General features: G+C 39.0%; 1 protein-coding gene across 1 annotated transcript in view; it reads left to right on the forward strand.

Annotated features, from left to right (window-relative positions):
- The window catches only part of LOC140229561 (transcriptional regulator Erg-like), a 52,822-nt gene extending 41,045 nt beyond the window's left edge, over nt 1-11,777 (forward strand). The window contains exons 5-7 of the mRNA XM_072309809.1: nt 1,316-1,363; nt 2,366-2,425; nt 9,008-11,777. Of these exons, the coding sequence (XP_072165910.1) occupies nt 1,316-1,363; nt 2,366-2,425; nt 9,008-9,531 (632 nt within the window). The 3' untranslated portion in view covers nt 9,532-11,777. The remainder of the gene's footprint in view (nt 1-1,315; nt 1,364-2,365; nt 2,426-9,007) is intronic.
- Nucleotides 11,778-12,911: the final 1,134 nt, after the last annotated feature.

Consider the following 12,911-nt stretch of genomic DNA (forward strand, 5'->3'; position numbering starts at 1 on the left):
ACTTTTCATTACTACAACAGGTATATGCAAAGTCTGGAGTAATCATACAATCTTAGAGAGTGAAGACGCTACGATAATTATGGTTAACAACATTAAATGCCGCATAGGAACGAGAACCTTTTTTAGCATAACTTTAATGATAAATTTATTTCATCACAGTCATGTACCCAAATTAACATGCTTGATTGAGGAGATGTTTTAAAGCAAAATCCAAAAGTTGAAATTGAAGGCTGCAAAAGCATTATATAGTTTGTATTAGATGCAATGAGATTTTCCATTTTGATCTATTTGTACAGTTTCCCTTTCATGCACAAGGCATTATCATGTTAATATCCTCAATAAGAAAATCTATTCGAAACGGGAACATTGCATGTAAATGATCAAAGCACAGAGAAAATAACGAAACACGATGATGTATAGTACAGATCTTTACTCCGTCTCCGAGAGTAATTCCTAAACGAGCGGCATTCTCGTGCAGTTTGACATTGTCAATGAACAACAGTTTCCCTGGTGTTTTTAGTTAATTAGAAATATGAAGGCCTTTCTTGCTTCCTACATTTGATTATTTTCTCTTTGTTTTTCTTTCTCGTGTTCTTTTTAATTAGCCCTACATATTCAGGAGAAATATTGAAGCTCTGCGTAGATTTGAATTCTTGTGTGATCATTGGAAATGCGCAAAAACGGGAAGTCAATTTATTGGCAGAATAGTTGAAATGAAATAGATCAAACTTTATAGGAAAGCGAAAGGCAAAACGGGTAATTCAAATATTACTTTATGAAAATGAACGCATGACAATGAATACACAGAGTGAACAAAATGTTTTTATTATTTGATTGAAAATCCATACCCCTTCCCTCCTGTGACATTCAGGCTCGCTTTGTTAGTGAATCAGTTTGTACCAATATACAGTGTGGGCGCTGCAGACACCGTGAAATTATGTCTTGTTTTGGAACACATTCTACCCCTCTGAGCATCATTTAAGGGTACCACGGAGTAATATCTTTGCATCAATTCCCGATTAATAACCATCATTGAGCGGCATTCCGATCAAAGGGCGAGTCCTAAATGGCGAACCGACGCTTTTCCAAGATGACATTAAGTCGGACTTCGCAGTACACACGGATGGTATCCACCCCGACATTGTATTAGAACGCAGCATCCGCCAGTACAGTCATTCGGTATTCATTTTGACTGAGCCGCCGGACGGGTAATAGCGAAGTTGTTGCTAGGTTTGCTGCAGATGTCTAAGAGTCGCTCTCAACATGGTGTCTGTCATAAATCCACACTGTTCTTTTCTCTCACATCCTAACCCAGATCCCTACCAAGTCTTCGGTGCTACGAGTAGGACCCTAGCAAATCCTGGTAAGTTATCATATTCAAACACTAATTTTTTGTTCAACACCATGATTTTTCTCTTTTCCAATAATCTCATTTAATGTATCGTATTATGTGGATGTGTCCTAGTTCTAGTAGTTAATCCTTGAGAAGAACCGAGTAGAAAATATACAATCACCATGTTACTTTTTGATCTTGTAACGTCACACATTGCATGATTCTAACATCTTAAAGCTTCAGTTGTTTCCGTTTAAGGTCAAAATTAAAGAAAAAATGGCGGCCCCCATTTAGGAAGAGTCACGTTGGACGTACGCTTTAAACTACTCATTGTCAAAATATTTCACTAACAATGTGCCTGCGTAATCCACGATGAGAAGATAAGTAAATCATTTGACAGTTATGCATATTATTTGTTAGGTTTGACCTTCAACTGAATACAGTAGTTCAAACATGTTGTGATGTTGGTTAGCTACTCTTGCTGTGTGTCTGGCTCTATTCGCGTTTCTTTATGCTACCATCGCACATCGCTTTCGCATCCATTTCTCCCCCTTCCTTCACCCAGCGCGATGTCATGAGAATAGGTCTACTTCTCCATACCGCCCTGCGTTACACTTTCCATTTAAAAAACTAACAAACGCCACTCATGTAACTTTAACAGAGAACATAAATGTATCACCGAAATAAAGTTAGCTATTGGGTTTCGCTTTCGAGCATTTCATTTGAACTCTTTCCAAACTAACGATCGAAATATTGGCCAAACTGTATAACGGGTATGATATGTCCCAATATTATACGCGGAAGAAAATACCATTTCAGTGCATTTACCCATGCAACCTCATGTTATGTACTTTACATATCACGGTAAAGATAATGTTTGCAAATCATTCCATGAAATCATTCCTCGTTCATTTTCATCCTTTCATGATTTTATTTTTCCGAAGCTTGCGAAATTATTTTGGTTTTCCTTACTCCATCGATTTGCAACAGATTTCTCACATTGGTACCTCTCTGTTGTCATTTTCTCGCCAGTTATTCCCAGTGATTGGCAAAACCTGCAATCCGTGATATTAGCACTGAGGCATAACAAAGGTACGACCTCATTCCAATTCTATCCTTATGGTCCACAGCATTAAGCATCTGCCTTGTGCTAGTTTTGTTTTGTCGTTGATTTTGACTTGAGCCCGGCTGCATTGGTGCACCTGATATACCGTAATAATTGATATAAAGTATTCATAAGATGAGTTTGCATGGAGTATTGGAATTAAATTAATGTTCAGTTCTTGCTCGAAGCATATGAATTTAGAAATAAAAAATAGATAAATGCCCGAAGATTGTTTGAGTGCTTGGTTTGTGCATTGTCCCATGCTATGTCTTGCATGTGTCCTGTCAGTCAAAATGCCTGCTAAGTGACGATTCTCATTTCACCAATACGTACACAGCAATGTGTGTCGCAAGGAATGTTTCGCATCCTGGTGAAAAAAAGTAAAGCATGGAGGCAATACTGTCAGTTTAGTATTACACAGTTTGAAGAAGGACAGAAAAACAAACGAGGGGAAAAGATTTTGAAGTCGTTTTTTCATCTCAGCATGAGGGCTGATTTGTTTTTTTTTTTCCTTATTGTCCATTACACGATGTCAGAGATACTAGGTTTAATAGTTTTCGTCTTTTTTTATGCGCGTGCGTTTGGTATGAAGAACAAAAATGCATAAAGTTCTATTTTCATCTTTTTCTTTGAGGGAGAGGGACTGGGTAAGATTTTGCGTCGTCATTTGCACTTAGTAAATTGAACAATGAACGGCTATAGATTTCTTCGCCCATGAAAGTCTGTAGATATTAAGCTGGAAATAAAAATGAGAATGGGAAAATCCGATCCTTCTCTGTCTCGGTCTTTCTTGGCTTTTCGACTTTTCACCCCTTCAATTTCCCGAGAGCGTGGCGGCCGATCCGGCGTCGCCGCGTCTCCCTGCTATCGTCGGGAAAGTTCCCCGCGTGTCTCAAGTTACCACTCCGTAGATCATTCAGCTACTTATGGCATCGGTGCGTGACGCGTAAGAGATGCGCTCGCGACCCGCCAGCGCTCTCTCGTCCCCAGCCAGCGCAGCCCCGTAGCCTGAGGCGGCAATACAAGCCTATCTCCGGTAAGCGTAGAAGACAATTCGGCCGAGTTCGCTGGATATCGGAAAACATGGGCAGAAAGAAAAAAGGGGAGGACTTGAGGATAAGAAGAGAGAAAAAGGCAGAAATCACTTTGGGTGTAGGGCAGCGACTGGAGCGCACAAAGTTCTGTGTAGGGTTTTTCTGGATGGAGAGGCCGATCCAGTTCCGCGGCAAAGAGGCCTTCGAGGAGCCTCTTCACTCTGGAGTTTGTCGTCCCGGAGAAAGAAGATGCAGATTTGTCGATGTCGATACCTTGAGGCTGTACTGGCTTTACACCGACTCCACATTATCTCTCATTGCTTTCTAATTATACGGAGAGGGTCAGATTCGAGCGCGTATTACTCGAGCTCGACGCGGAGGAAGATTGTTTTCGGCTCTTTCACGGCGGTTTTGCTGTTACCACACGAGTGCTACATGGCAGCTATACTTCCCTTCCCTCTTTCCTGTTAGTTTTGCGCGAAATCTCAGCACAAGGCGGTAAACACACCAGTGACGTAACCCAGATTGTGACGTCATCTCCAAGTTCTATTTTCAGAAAATACTTCACAAGCACGTTATATAGCGAATATATGAACTTTGAAATTATTCATGTACATTGATATTGTTATCTTATTTAGCTCTCTCGCCTTACTGTCCTACTTATGAGTGTGTTTGTCAGACGGCGTTTACTGGGGAATCCTTTGCATTCTGAGAGCATTTTGTGACACGATTCACCGAAATACTTGGTAGGGCGGAGTAACTTTAAGAAGAATGATTGATTCGTATCGTGGATTGCATGATTCTGCTGCATGTCAATCTTCTTAATGAGGAAACATTGTATTTTATTTTTTGTTCAGAAAATCATAAATAGAAAACTAGCTTTGTGCTGTGCATGATAGTAATCACAAGAAATGTTATAAAGTGGTCGATAAATAACTGGAGCCTGCTTACAAACAAAAAAGCGATCTCACCTTAATATGCTTATCATTTTTTTTCTTCCATCTTACTAAGATGTTTAAAACTATAATGTATGGTTAAAAGAGTAAATGAAATAATAGCGAATAATACATGTTCATCAAAACGAGCACGCCGATGGTAGGGTGTATATTGACAAAATGACTATGTGAGAGGATATACCACAATGCCAAATGCACGGTTTAGTGTATTCGTTTATAAAAGAAGGTGAATCGGGTTGTTTGATTATCCACTACTTTCAGTGCGGCAGATATGTGAAAGCGCTATCACAATGACGTCATCATTCACTTATTAAACAGAAAAGAGAAAGAATAAAACTTCATCGGCATGATCGCTGGCCACCGCTGGCAACTGTATCGCGCATGCGCAATGACTGCTGGCGTCGAAAGCGCGCGGGAAGACAGGGATAGGAAGCTAGCGGAAAGCATAGTAATCAGACGTGTTTAAGCAGATGTGGCTGACCAAATAGCCAGCCGTCCTAATCGTGCAGCTGAATTTACCGTCGATCACCCGATGGCTGGCAGCTGAGTCGCACTGTGGACAACGATAGGAGATGCAACAGGTTTTCGTCTTGCAGACAGGGCGAGAAGACGGAAATAGAAATCAAAATCTCTCTTCATATCATTAAAACATAATAATACAAATCGCGTTGATGATTTCAGAAAAATAGGAGTCGGCTACGAAGAATTTAATTGAAACGTTCGATTAATTAAAGGAAGCACTTGAATATCCTGAATTATGTTGAATCAAAACCGAACAACAACAAGGATACATCAACCGGAATACTAGAGTGGTCATGATAAGTGAAAAAGGAGCACCTCTTGAAGTTATATGAAAATCAGCAATGATTAGGTCACGTAGGGACAGGTATGACTATAAGCCTTTACAAAACACTGTATCAACATTCAAACTCTGTAAATCATAATTATATCTACATTTATGAGGGCTTAACTGAATCTTCCACTGGAAATATGAATACTTTAAAAAAAAAGAAATCCATTATCCAAATCTCGGCGTAAACTGATAAAAAAGACAGAAAGACACACAAACCATAATAACACAGAGGATCTTCCAGGAGCGTTGCTGAAAATAATGTGGAAAAGTCTTTCAAAAATAAGAAAATTTGCGCATTGGCTCGAAGTGTTCAATTCAGCGATATATTGCAGCGAACTTAGACCCAGAGAAGACAAAGAGTGTAAACGTATTTAGTGATCTCAAACCTTAAAGATAGCATAAAAATGAATTTAGTGGCTGGCATGATTTCAGCTTTTGGTCGACCAGAAGGGAAAAACACACAAAACATGAGGGTGGGCGGAGGAAGGAGAGAGACGGAAGGAGACAGACAGTGGAGGCTGATGGGAGAAACTCGACGGGTGTGGTTTAGCTCTTTAATGAGTATGAGCTTTTATTGGCGCGTGAATAAACTCGGGCCGTCTGATTTCGGTTGTGATTAGTTTGCTTTCCTAACGGCCTCATCGACTTTCTGTCACAAGATTAAATCCGGCATCTTCTGAGTGCCAATCATTGCCGTGTTCTCTCAGAACTCAGCTTAGATCGAAATTTTGCCCACATGTTTGTCTACATTTTCATTTCAGGGAAGAACTAAAGACTTTCAATATTTCGAGTGAAGGTCCACCGAGAACCAAATCTTTTCAAACAAGCTGCAATCTTTTGAAATAAGACTGAAGATCATGATATAGCTTTATAAAGCATTTCCCAAGAATCACTGGAGGCACCATAACCATGAAGCTTTATTGATATCAAAGCAAACTCTCGAAATTACTTATTTTTATTTTGATAGAAATTGTTTTAATACCTTTCCAAAAACGAAATACTATTTTATTAAGCTTAAAAAAGCCCCAAATCTTGGTCTTTCTCGCTTTTATATTAGAAGAATTACTTTAGGTATACTGATGCAACTTGAATCCCAAATAGACATCTAATCTACATTTCATGAAACACTGTTATGTTAGAACATTAATTGTTACAAAGCTCCAAAAATTGTTACACCACAATATTTTTTTGTGTATGTATTATTGAAATGAAGAGGTTCTTTTTTTTTCAAATAAACCGATTCTAATATTTTGAAGAGAAGGGGTTTCAACGTAAAATACCGATGATTTCAACTCATCGTGTCTGCATCGAGATAGAATTGTCGACATAATAAGGTGATTACATGAAACAGCTATGTGTATACCATAGATGGGTAGAAAACACACACATACACACACAAGCACATTATGTACTCCTTCGAGACTCAGAAAATCATTGCCAACACGACCACGAACGGTGGCTCGCTAAAAAAGACTCGTGTTAGATTTTATTGACTTTCCGAATCAGTGAAACAGTACGGCGGGAAAAATCCCAAGAAACGAGTACGTTCTCTTGGCAGGCTTTCTTCACTACTATCCTTTACCTCAACAACAGTTTCCATCCCTGACTGTGCTTGTCTAAGAAGGGAATCAATGACTTTGAGAATCAAAGCTTTTCCATTCTCTCTCTTCTCTTGCATCCTACAAAGCAAATATAGATAGTGCCGGATTTTGATTACCATTTTTTTTAATCCATATTTCCACAGCTATATAGCATCCAACGAACTTCTTAGCAGAAGTGGTAAAAGTTTGCTATTCTATATTATTTAGAATTATTTTCAGTTATGTAAGTTGACAAGCGATATAGTGCAATCTAAATATTAAAACAGTCAATGTCAAGTATTTTACTGCTCCCATTACTTTGAAAATAATAAAATCATCTCAGTTCATTTTCCACACTCAGAGAGGCATTGTATTATTTCCCTTTTTTGTGTGTCATACGTTCCCTTTAAATTCTTTGCGAGACACCTTTCTAACTCAGGATGAGAAATAATAAACCAACTCAGGACAAACCACAAACATTGGCATTGCAAAGAATCTTCGTTTCTGGTCCGCGAAGGACGGTATACCACTGAGATGTTCACAAATAAATATTTTGGACAAGAGAAAATAAAAAAAAAAACACGGAGCAAGTATGTATGTATGCGTGTGTGTAAGTGATTGTGTTGGGGAGTGGAATGGGCAGAAAACAAAATATTGGTTGATCTTGATTTTTGGCGCCATTGCAAATATCGCGAATGATTCAGGCTGATCGTCTGAGAATACCCTCTCCTACGAACACGCTTGTGTGCTTCCTCAAGGCCCACTCCTTTCCACCGAGCGCTGCGGGGTACGCAGCGCCGACAATGGCTGCTTCCAGCTTAGCACAACATCCCAACATATTCACGCTACGTCTCAACAATCCTGTTAATAAACGGGGATGCGAGCAAAATCACGCTTCCTTAAATCATTCAGAAATGTCATGAGAGAGCTGCATTATGCTCGTGAATGAACTCAGGTATTTAATAACGCCTTGCGAGTGACGACGAGCCGACAATCAGGCCAGAGTTTGTGCAGAGTTGTAGCGCGAGCAGTTGCCAAGAGGGAGGAAGGTCAACTGATTCAACTGAATTCCTTGGATCAGCTTTTCTCAGTCCATTTGATTCCAAGCCTGGAAGGAAGGGGGGGGGGGTGGTGAGTGCAAGAAATTGTCGCAGCGAAAGGAATCACGTTCCGTGGTGAATAATTCTTCCGCGTGTACATCTACTCAAAAAGCGTCAACATCGTCGCTTGAAAGATTCTTTTAGGCCGCAAAGGCGAAGCAGGCAAAATAGTTTTTCAAGGACTTGAGGTTTATTTCAATGACAAGCCTAGCCTTGCAAATCTACCTACGAGCTGCTTCAGCTAAAAGGAGACCTCAGGAGCAATTCAAAGCCTTTTGTCTTTTCACGGCTCCTAGCGCGGCATGGTTGAGCTTCAATTTTTCTTAAGCGCAAAGATATAGAACTCACACTGTCTTAGTTTAAACGGGCTTTGTAGAATGATCTTGACGCCAAGAGCAAAGAATGGGAATGGCAAAGTGTCATAGCGACCACGCAGCATTATTATCGACGTTATTCCATTAACTCTCCTTATTAAGAGAGTAGCTTTGTCTTGGCTCTCTGTATCCTGCGTGCTAGCATCCGGTACACATCCCAAGGTGCGGGGCGAGAGGCACATGATAGTGCGAGATTGTATAAAAGAACAAATAATGTGCAAGTGAAAAAGTAAAACTCAGAATTGCAACAAAAATTGAATTAGTTACTTTGGAATGTTTGTGTATTTGTCGAACCTAACATCTGTCAAAATACCAATGAAGGACACTTCCTGGGCTGATGAAATAGTTAATTCCATATGACTAAAAAATGACGTCCAGTTTGCTAGGGAAAATATTATGACAGACACAGATAATAAATGACTTGTGAAAATGCCATAGATTGCTATTATCACTATATTTTAAACGCAATGCTCCAATTAAATGACTAAACTAATTTTCTTTCATTCTCTCACTTCTCTCCCACTTGTCCCTTCTTGTCATCCTTTCAATCTTCACTCTTAATGATTTTTCCTTTCTTATCCTCTTTCTAAACTTATCATCACGTGAAACACACTGCTTTATTTCCCATCTTTTCCTTCCCTTTCTTCATCTTCTTTCATTCTGTCTCTCCAGGGAGTGGTCAGATCCAGCTGTGGCAGTTCCTATTGGAGCTCCTGTCTGACAGCTCTAATGCAAACTGCATCACTTGGGAAGGGACGAACGGCGAGTTTAAGATGACCGACCCGGATGAAGTGGCGCGGAGATGGGGCGAGAGGAAGAGCAAGCCTAACATGAACTACGACAAACTTAGCAGAGCGCTGCGATATTACTATGACAAGAACATCATGACCAAAGTTCACGGTAAACGCTACGCTTACAAGTTCGACTTCGCAGGGCTGGCGCAGGCGATGCAACCCGTCCAGGCTGATCCAAGCATGTATCGGTACCAGTCGGACCTATCGTATCTCCAGGGCTACCATCATCCAACAAAGCTTAATTTCGTGGGCACACCCATCCCGTCAACCAATGCTAGCCTCTTCAGCCCGCACAGTTCTTACTGGTCATCCCCAAGTGCGGCCAACATCTACCCCAGTGGTCATGTGACACACCCCCATGCTGGTCACATGTCTTCACACATAGGGACTTACTACGGATAACATTAAGTGTCCTTCGATTCCACATCGAACTCTTGTACAACATAGACTCTTTTTATGAAGTGCCATCTCTTGTTTTGTATTGTGTAAGGGAAATCCGACAAAACATGATGATCCTCTATTGATCGCGATCTTGCTAAAAAAAAAAATACACACACAAGAAACTGAAAAGATCGACACAGTGATTACCTCTGCACCGAGTGGTGAGTGATCCGATCGCCATCTATCGATCATCAAAGACTTAGAACGCGAGGATCGCTAAAGACAGTGAATCTCTCCTTATCGTAGCCTTGAAAGAAATCCAAAATGCTAAGAAATTGTATCGACGTGGACCGTCACCGGGTGATGACCTTTGTTAGACAGTGCAGCAGTGCTCCTCTAGAGCAGGGTCAACACTAGAGGGCGTATTTCATTATAGCAGAAGATATCTATCATGGAATAAAGAAATTCTGAATATATCGTTGATTTATATAATGCTTGAATCAAGTGAATTAGTTTTAGCCCATCCATTGACTTAGTTAGCTGCATGATACTCAGAAACTATATTACATGTTTTAAGATGTCTTTCGTTTTTCTTGTTTGAATATGTACACGAAACTTATTTCTCAAGGACTCTTTGCAATTGCATTTTATGATTTTGTAAAAATCGTTATTTTCATTTTGTATATGTATTTACTTGATGTCTTATTTCAGGATCGTCTCCTAATTTGATCCACTTCTCTGAAGATGAAATATTTACTGAGTCCTGTAGCTCACTTGACAATTACGGTGATAATATGTCCATACGTTCTATATCCGCAGTATTATATACGTAGTTGTTTCAGTCGAAATACAGGCATGTCCTCCAGCACTCCAATGAGACAAACGGACACCACTGCTGACGGTGTAAGTGACACATTATGACGTCATGACTGAACTATGCTTTTGTTCCGCCGTGTAAACCATAAATGAACTGGCAAATACTGATGAGCAAATAATCATCAGATTTTTGCTTTTTTAGAGTAATTCACAGTCATCAATATTAATTGACCACTGAGACAGTGCAATGTCAGTACTTCGATTTATTTTCCTGTTTTAGTTCGTTTAATTGACTGTTCCAGACTTTCGTTCTTTGGTACGGGTATGATACAGCAGCAGATATATGATCTAGATCTTATCTTTTATGTTCAGTAGTGTTTTTTTTTTCGATATTTTGCCTAAGAATGATCCCAATTAATTAACCATAAACGTTGCCAATATTTTCTTACGTAATTCTTGTCTTCAAGAAGACATTCCACTCTCCTGTGTTGTTCCAAACCCATATACGTTAGCCGCTCTATGTTCGCAACATGGATTAGCTTTTTTGAAAAGATAAAACCTTTCTCTGTGCCATCTAATCGATGTCAACACTTCAAATTGACGAAGAAATAACCGTACTTGAAAAAGATAAAAAGCGCCCTCTACACAATTATCCTCTATTTGAATCCACTGCCAATTTGGGAAATGAAAGTCTGTTCAGCAATATTCTCTGAAAAGAGAACGTTCCGAGAAGAGGGGTTTTGTGTGTAATGCCACAGTTTACCTTATTTTGACAAATGTCATTTTGCAGTTTGTATCAGAGATCAAACTCAATTCATTAACTGGCATTTAATGTTCATATCCGTGTTTTCAGTTAGCTTCAACGCCAGTGATTTGTAAACCACTAGCTTTAATTCATTCTGTTAATTGCAGCATGTTTAGGTAACAACCGTTTCGCAGCGCCTCGTTTTGCTCTAATAATTTATAGGAGGTTGTCTTAGGACATAACCCTATTCATTTAACACAATGTTTGGTTTATGCCATTACTTGCTTATTTCTTGATACTGTGAAAACATTTTTTTTTTCTTTTTGCTTTTGGGTAGATTTGGATAGTATACAGGTTTGTCGTAAATCTTGTCTCTGTCTAAAGCTTGCCAAGAGACGTGTTGCAATCTAAGTGTGTATAATGCAGCTCATTGCATCTCATTTTGCATATCATCAGTGGACTGTGAAAACACCAACTCCATGCCTGACTGAAGACACCATCAGTCGTAGGCCAAGGTTTGGTGGTTTGTAAGACACGAGTTTCCGTTAGCTCTGAATGTGCTCTACTTCTAAAGGGGGTTATACAACGTGCAATAAAGAGTGTTGCAAATCATTTTATTTTCTGTTTTAAAAGCAGGCTCAAAGCATTTGTGATAACTTATGTTCGACGCACATTCCATTTCTTTTTTTTTTTTTTTTTTGCAATTATGGTCTGGAAGTTTCCTTCTGCTATTTTAGTTTGTTCTCGCTGCAATCTACAAGTCTTGATTTTATAGTTGATGAACTTGCGTGGTGCAGAGTTGTTTTTTATATATTCTCCTGTCAGTGTAATGTATACACTAATGAAAAAAAAAATGTTTTCTTTACTGATGTTTATTTTTCAACTCATGATGTAGAGCTAGCTTCTACTTAATTCTTAGCTCTTGTCGATCCGATTATTCTTCCTTCTATTAAAAAAAAAAAGGAGATAGATATCACAACTTCAGTGAAGCGGTGAATTTTATTTTGTCCACAAATATCGAAAGAGAGCAGGGAAATCCGTTTTCACATTCTGAAACGATCTTGCCAACATTTCAGTGTGTTTATAAACTAAAAGAGTGTTTATAAACAATATGTACACAATTGATTATATGTATGATATTATGACCAGAAATCCAAGTAGTATTATGTACTTAAATGTAGAATATACCGCGCAATACAAAGTTGAAACTATAAATGACTTTTAATGAATTTTATGTTGATAATGTATATGTTTTTACTGACGTTGACGTAATAAAAGTTTGTATTTTGCGCATGTACAAAAGCAAGGAAAATAAAGATCAGTTTTTGATTTATTAACATCTGACTGCCAATATTTTCCTTGACAGACACATTCGTTCGAATGATAACTGCACTACACATCTAATGTGTGAGAGGAAGAGGCTTCGAAGCAAAATATGCCGAACATCGTAACAAATGAGAAGACAGATCAAACAGAATGAACACGTGTGGTGTTAATTATAACAGTACCAAATGGCCATATGAAAACATGAGTAAGTTTATGATTATGTCCTTCGTAAACTCAGTATAATATAGAGATACAGCAGTACAGAGTGCTTTCAGAAATGTGTCAGGAAAGAGCGTGGTCATGGAGCGGGAAAGACTGGCATCGTTGTACACACAACAATAAGACATAATTACGATCTCTAAATAACACCGAATTCATGAAATCTGTGATTATATAAGATTACAACATGGCAAACAAAAAGACTGTCTCTACCTTGAAAAGCAACTCTATATTCTTAGCAATTTTTTTTTTTTTTTATTTCAAAACGACCCATGTTCAATCAATTTGATTCAGG

This window comes from Diadema setosum, chromosome 6, assembly GCF_964275005.1.
Source record: "Diadema setosum chromosome 6, eeDiaSeto1, whole genome shotgun sequence".
Lineage (NCBI taxonomy): Eukaryota > Metazoa > Echinodermata > Echinoidea > Diadematoida > Diadematidae > Diadema > Diadema setosum.